General features: G+C 59.5%; 1 protein-coding gene across 1 annotated transcript; it reads right to left on the bottom strand.

Moving 5' to 3' along the window:
* Window positions 1-1,631: 1,631 nt before the first annotated feature.
* On the bottom strand, window positions 1,632-2,239 carry LOC139256818 (serine/threonine-protein kinase SIK2-like; the record flags this gene model as incomplete). The annotated part of the gene is made up of 2 exons (XM_070874326.1): window positions 1,879-2,239; window positions 1,632-1,748 (listed from the first exon to the last, which is right to left on the bottom strand). Coding segments are annotated over exons 1-2 (426 nt in total), but the record flags the coding sequence as incomplete, so codon positions are not given.
* Between the last annotated feature and the right edge of the window lie 5,238 nt (window positions 2,240-7,477).

Raw genomic sequence — 7,477 nt, 5'->3', positions numbered from 1 at the left:
CTCTCTGCCCCCCCAGCCTCTCTCTCTCTCTCCCCCCCCCCCAGCCTCTCTCTCTCTCTCTCTCTGCCCCCCAGCCTCTCTCTCTCTCTCTCTGCCCCCCAGCCTCTCTCTCCTCTCTCTCTCTCTCTCTGCCCCCCAGCCTCTCTCTCTCTCTCTCTCTCTGCCCCCCAGCCTCTCTCTCTCTCTCTGCCCCCCAGCCTCTCTCTCTCTCTCTCTCTCTCTCTCTGCTCCCCAGCCTCTCTCTCTCTCTCTCTCTGCCCCCCGGCCTCTCTCTCTCTCTCTCTGCCCCCCGGCCTCTCTCTCTCTCTCTCTGCCCCCCAGCCTCTCACTCTCTCTCTGCCCCCCAGCCTCTCACTCTCTCTCTCTGCCCCCCAGCCTCTCACTCTCTCTCTCTCTCTCTCTGCCCCCCAGCCTCTCTCTCTCTCTCTCTGCCCCCCAGCCTCTCTCTCTCTCTGCCCCCCAGCCTCTCTCTCTCTCTGCCCCCCCAGCCTCTCTCTCTCTCTCTCGCTCTCTCTGCCCCCCAGCCTCTCTCTCTCTCTCTCTCTCTCTCTCTGCCCCCCAGCCTCTCTCTCTCTCTCTCTGCCCCCCCCGTCTCTCTCTCTGCCCCCCCGTCTCTCTCTCTGCCCCCCCGTCTCTCTCTCTCTCCGCCCCCCAGCGCCTCTCTCTCTCTGCCCCCCAGCGCCTCTCTCTCTCTGCCCCCCAGCGCCTCTCTCTCTCTCTGCCCCCCAGCGCCTCTCTCTCTCTGCCCCCCAGCGCCTCTCTCTCTCTCTGCCCCCCAGCCGCTCTCTCTCTCTCTCTGCCCCCCAGCCTCTCTCTCTCTCTCTCTCTCTCTGCCCCCCAGCCTCTCTCTCTCTCTCTGCCCCCCAGCCTCTCTCTCTCTCTCTCTCTCTCTGCCCCCAGCCTCTCTCTCTCTGCCCCCAGCCTCTCTCTCTCTCTCTCTGCCCCCCAGCCTCTCTCTCTCTCTCTGCCCCCCAGCCTCTCTCTCTCTCTCTGCCCCCCAGCCTCTCTCTCTCTCTCTGCCCCCCAGCCTCTCTCTCTCTCTCTGCCCCCCAGCCTCTCTCTCTCTCTGCCCCCCCAGCCTCTCTCTCTCTCTCTCTCTGCCCCCCAGCCTCTCTCTCCTCTCTCTCTCTCTGCCCCCCCAGCCTCTCTCTCTCTCTCGCCCCAGCCTCTCTCTCTCTGCCCCCCAGCCTCTCTCTCTCTCTCTCTCTCTCTGCCCCCCAGCCTCTCTCTCTCTCTCTCTCTCTGCCCCCCAGCCTCTCTCTCTCTCTCTGCCCCCCAGCCTCTCTCTCTCTCTCTCTCTCTCTGCCCCCCAGTCTCTCTCTCTCTGCCCCCCAGTCTCTCTCTCTCTCTCTCTCTCTGCCCCCCAGTCTCTCTCTCTCTGCCCCCCAGTCTCTCTCTCTCTCTCTCTGCCCCCCAGCCTCTCTCTCTCTCTGCCCCCCAGCCTCTCTCTCTCTCTCTCTGCCCCCCCAGCCTCTCTCTCTCCTCCCCCCCCCCCCCCCCAGCCTCTCTCTCTCTCTCTCTCCCCCCCCCCCCAGTCTCTCTCTCTCTCCTCCCCCCCCCCCCCCAGTCTCTCTCTCTCTCTCTCTCTCTCCTCCCCCCCCCCCAGTCTCTCTCCCCCCCATTCTCTGTACCTGGTATAGTTTAATGATGTGCGGGTGGTTGAGGAGCTTCATAATCTGCACCTCGCGGTAAATCTTCTCCAGGTTATTGGGCTCCAGTCGAGTCTTGTCGATTATTTTGATTGCAACCTGGAAAGGGAACAGCGCGGATTTCAGAGAGTCTGCGGTCCCCGGCTCCGCACCCCCGGGCCCCGCAACACCCCGGCCCCGCAGCCACCCCCCGGCCCCGCAACATCACGGCCCCGCACCCCCAGCTTACCGGGCTGCGGGTGACCCGGTGCCGGGCCAGCTTCACCACGGCCGAGTTGCCTTTCCCCAGCGTTCTCTCAATGTCGTAAAAGCCGACGGTGAGCGCGCGGCCCGGAGCAGCCGGCCGAGCCGCCATCACCATGGTCACCGCGGGCCCGCTGCTGGACCCTGTCCGGGCCTGCCCATTGGTCCGCTTCCATTGGTCCGCTCCCCGGCCCGCTCCCATTGGTCCGCTCAAGGGACCCGCTTCCATTGGTCCGTTCCAGGGACCTGCTCGCATTGCGCCGTTCCCGGGGTCCGCCCATTGGCCCGCTCCCATCGGTCTGCTCCAGGGACCGCGCTTCCGTTGGTCCGCTCCCACGACGTGTTCCTATTGGTCCACTCCTGGGACCCACTCCAATTGGCCCGCTCCCATTGGTCCACTCCCGGGACCCGCTCTCATTGGTCCAATTTGGGACACTGTTCCGCTCATGGTTGACGTTGGCTGACGTCAACAAAGAACGCACACAGCGGGCGAATGACAGGTGCGGTCGCCCTGGCGACGCCGCTGACGCATCAGCACCGCCGGTTACCATGGCAAAATAGTGCCTGACGTCAGCGATCAGCGCTATTGCGTCAGCCAGAGCTGGCCAATCCGGAGCAGTCTGGGCGGGGCTTCCCGAGCCTGAAAGGAACAAAGGGTCAAACCGGATCATCCCCGGTACCCGGCTTCCTGCATCCTGGACTCCTGCTCATAGGTCACACCGGGCCTCGCCCCCCGGTACCCCCTCATTCCGGGCCCTCACCCCTCACCCCCCTTACCCCGGGCCCCCCTCGCCCCCCGGTACCCCCTCATTCTGGGCCCTCACCGCACGGCCCCCCCTTACCCCGGGCCCCACCCTCACCCCCCGGCCCCCCCTTACCCCGGGCCCACCCGGCCCCACCCTCACCCCCCGGCCCCCCCTTACCCCTCACCCCCCGGCCCCCCCTTTCCCCGGGCCCCCCCCCTCACCCCCTGGCCCCCCCTTACCCCGGGCCCCACCCTCACCCCCCGGCCCCCCTTACCCTGGGCCCCCCTCACCCCCCCGGCCCCCCCTTACCCCGGGCTCACCCCCCGGCCCCCCTTACACCGGGCCCCCCCTCACCCCCCGGCCCCCCTTACCCCGGGCCCCCCCTCACCCCAGGGCCCCCCTTTAACCCGGGCCCCCCTCACCCCCCGGCCCCCCCTCACCCCCTCCGGGCCCGTTCACCCCCCCCCCCGGGCCCGTTCACCCTCATTCCCCGGGCCCCACCTCACCCCAAGGGCTCCCGGGCCTCCCCCTCACCATTACCTCCCAGACCCCCCTCACCCTCACCCGCCGGGCCCCCCTCACCACCCGGGCCCCACCCTCACCACCCAGGCCCCCCCCCGGCCCCTCACCCTGGGCTCCCGCTCCCTCTCCTCCTGAGCTCATCGCCCGCCCTCCCCCTAGAGCCTGTTTATTTCTCTCTGTTTCCAATGGCGGCTGCTCATTATCCCGCCATTCACACCCAATCTTGACTAATGTTTTTCTAACTCCGACCATCTCAATTCGGCCCATCATTCCTTTAGTCTCTCTAATCTCTCCTGTCTTCCACCCAATCTCAGACCTTCCCTTTTGTTCTTTCCTCCTCTCCCCCTCTCAGTGCTGGTTAAGAATCCGTTCTTTCCGAACACTCTCCTGTTCTGACGAAGGCTCATCGGCCCGAAATGTTAACTCTGCTTCCTCTCCCCAGACACTGCCTGACCTGCTGAGATTTCCAGCATTTTCTGTTTTTATTCTGCTCCAACTTACTCCTGGCTGGCCTCCCACATTTTATCCAATGTAAACTAGAGGTGATCCAAAACTCGGCTGCCCGTGTCCTAACTCGCCCTAAGTCCCGATCGCCCGTCACCCCCTGTGCTCGCTGACCTATATTGGCTCCTGGTTAAGCAACGCCATGATTTCAAAATTCTCATGCTTATTTTCAAATCCCTCCATGGCCTCGCCCCTCCCTATCTCTGTAATCTCCTCCAGCCCCTACACGCCTCCCTATCTCTGTAATCTCCTCCAGCCCCTACACGCCTCCCTATCTCTGTAATCTCCTCAACAAGAGCAGACATTGACGACGGACTCCAGTGCACCAGTACAGCTTTTAACTGCCTGAGGAAAAGAATGTTCGAAGATCATTCCCTCAAAACTGCCACTAAGCTCATGGTCTACAGGGCTGTAGTATTACCTGCCCTCCTGTATAGCTCAGAGATGTGGACCGTGTACAGTAGACACCAAGTCGCTGGAGAAATATCACCAACGATGTCTCCGCAAGATCCTACAAATCCCCTGGGAGGACAGACGCACCAACATTAGCATCCTCGACCAGGCCAACCTCCCCAGCATTGAAGCACTGATCACACTTGATCAGCTCCGCTGGGCAGGCCACGTTGTCCGCATACCAGACATGAGACTCCCCAAAGCAAGTGCTCTATTTGGAACTCCTTCTTGGCAAACGAGCCAAAGGTGGGCAGCGGAAACGTTACAAGGACACCCTCAAAGTATTCCTAATAAAGTGCAACATCCCCACCGACACCTGGGAGTCCCTGGCCAAAGATCACCCGAAGTGGAGGAAGTGCATCCGGGAGGGCGCAGAGCACCTCGAGTCTCATCGCCGAGAGCATGCAGAAACCAAACACAGGCAGCGGAAAGAGCGTGCGGCAAACGTGTTCCACCCTCCCCTTCCCTCAACGTCTGTCCCACTTGTGACAGGGACTGTGGTTCTCGTATTGGAATGTTCAGTCACCAAAGGACTCATTTTTAGATTGGAAGCAAGTCTTCCTCGATTCTGAGGGACTGCCTATAACAACATAAGAAATAGACGCAGGAGTCGGCCATTTGGCCCCTCGAGCATGCTCCGCCATTCAATAAAATCATGGCTAATCTGATCATGGACTCCGCTCCACTTCCCCGCTCGCTCCCCATAATCCCTTATCCCCTTATCGTTTCAGAAACTGTCGATCTCTGTCTTAAATTTATTCAATGTCCCAGCTTCCACAGCTCTCTGAGGCAGTGAATTCCACAGATTTACAACCCTCAGAGAGAAGAAATTTCTCCTCATCTCAGTTTTAAATGGGCGGCCCCTTACTCTAAGATCATGCCCTCTAGTTCTAGTCTCCCCCATCAGTGGAAACATCCTCTCTGCATCCACCTTGTCAAGACCACTCATAATCTTATACATTTCGATAAGATCGCCTCTCATTCTTCTGAATTCCAATGAGTAGAGGCCCAACCTACTCGACTTATCTTCATAAGTCAACCTCCTCATCCCCGGAATCAACCGAGTGAACCTTCTCTGAACTGCCTGCAAAGCAAGTATATCCTAGATGATGAATCTCTTCTAGCCCCACAATCCCCTGAAACGGAACTACAGGCCAGTTAGCCTGACATCAGTTGTCGGGAAAATGCTGGAATCCATTGTTAAGGAAGTGGTAACAGTGCACTTAGAAAATCATAACATGATTAGGCAGAGTCAACATGGTTTTATGAAAGGGAAATCGTGTTTGACAAATTTATATGGGCCCGAATTTGGTGATGGCCCCCACTCGCCCAAGTGCCGCCCAAAGGACCGCTGATAGCGGCCGAGGTACCTGACCGTACTTTGGACGGGGTTTTCATCGAACATGTTTACTCACCTTTTTTTCACCTCTTCATACGGACCGCCGGGGACAGACCAGCCTCCTCGCAGCGGTCCTTTCTCCCGCCCGCACCAATCTGGCGCCTCGGCGAGTAAGTCCACTTGTGCCACTCGGTCGTCCGCAGGCGGTTCCCGGCGGCTCTCCCCTCCCGCCCGCTCCAGACCAAATCGAAAGTGGCACTGGGCGCAACTCGAGGAGGAATGTGGGCGGCAATCGGCTGAAGTTCCACGCTTGGCTTTTTATTTTGAGGGGACCGAAAGTCGATCACAATGGGGGTGGAAGTGAGGCGGAGCGGAAGTTCGGTCACTAGAGGGGTGGAAGTGGGGGCCGGCGGTCTGCTGCTGTCACTCATCAGCGTAGTGCTGCTGACATCATTACGCTGGCGCGTCACCAAGGCTCTCCCCTTCACTTACAGGGGAGATGGCTGCGAACTCTGTGGTGATTTCCGTTCGGCCCACTGGGCCACCAGGGGGAGGGGTTGCCAGGCTGCCCGCTGGCTGCTGGACTGAACCCAGGGCGCTAATTGTCGGGCCGATCTGGCTCCTTCCCTTTAATGGCGGATGCACCGCCATTTTACAAATACTGAGCACACTGCACCAGCAGAAAGAGCGGTTGGCACCGTGCGCTGGCAGCAAGATGTTCTCTGTGGAACATCGGGGGGAACATCGGCGGGGCGCACTCTGATGACGCACTTAGGACGGATCGGCAGCAGCGGGGCAGTGGTTGGGGGGAGCAGGTCACCACCGGCTTACCGCAGGAGGGCAATTCTCAAAATGGGGCCATTCCACGAAAAATCGGCGGCCATTGCATCCCGCCGTGTGGCCGCCGATCTCTGGCGGTAACATCATCATCATCGGCAGTCCCTTGGAATCGAGGAAGACTTGCTTCCACTCTAAAAATGAGTCCTTACGTGGCTGAACAGTCCAATACAAGAACCACAGTCCCTGTCACAGGTGGGACAGACAGTGGTTGAGGGAAGGGGAGGGTGGGACTGGTTTGCCACACGCCCCTTCCGCTGCCTGCGCTTGATTTCTGCATGCTCTCGGTGACGAGACTCGAGCTCAGCGCCCTCCCACATGCACTTCCTCCACTTAGGGCGGTCTTTGGCCAGGGACTCCCAGATGTCAGTGGGGAAGTTGTACTTTATCAGGGAGGCTTTGAGGGTGTCCTTCTAACGTTTCTTCTGCCCACCTTTGGCTCGTTTGTCGTGAAGGAGTTCCGAGTAGAGCGCTTGTTTTGGGAGTCTCGTGTCTGGCATGCGAACGATGTGGCCTGCTCAGGAGCTGATCAAGTGTGTTATGTATGCAACACCTTGTAACCAGCATTCTACCGCCACCAGAAGGCGCATCTGTTGGAGTCCCAAGGGATCCCAGCATCCCTTGGGAGCAAGCACTGCATATAAGCAGGCCTCCCATGCCGTCAGACTAAGGAGACTAAGTTCACACTTACTCAAGTCTACAGTACTCAGTCACATTGCTTTATTTGAGACATAACAACTGGCGACGAGTAATAGATAATGAACCATTACGCGAAAATGCAGAGAACTGTTGGTATCCTGGAGAAATTCTCAGAAGGTGACGATTGGGAAGCCTTCGTGGAGCGACTCGACCAATACTTTGTGGCCAATAAGCTGGAAGGGAATGAGAACACTGCCAAACGAAGGGCGATCCTCCTCAGGAGATGGCTCCACACTGTTCGGCAGAAGCTGGCTGGGAAAAATCCGCTGGAACTGGGACAACATCCGAGCGCTTTTGTCTGTTGACGACGCCTCATGTGCCCAGGTTTTGAGCAAGTTCCCGTCGTTGTTTGTCCAGGCATCGGAAATTTCTCTGGGGCGAAGATGCAGATCCACTTGGTTCCCGGTACACGACCCATCCACCACAGGGCATGTGCGGTGCCATACATGATGCGAGAGAAAGTGGAGATCGAGCTGGACAGGCTG

Source organism: Pristiophorus japonicus, unplaced genomic scaffold (assembly GCF_044704955.1).
Source record: "Pristiophorus japonicus isolate sPriJap1 unplaced genomic scaffold, sPriJap1.hap1 HAP1_SCAFFOLD_780, whole genome shotgun sequence".
Taxonomy (NCBI): Eukaryota; Metazoa; Chordata; class Chondrichthyes; family Pristiophoridae; genus Pristiophorus; species Pristiophorus japonicus.
Note: the sequence above shows the minus strand (reverse complement) of the source record. Positions and strands in the feature narration are given on the sequence as shown.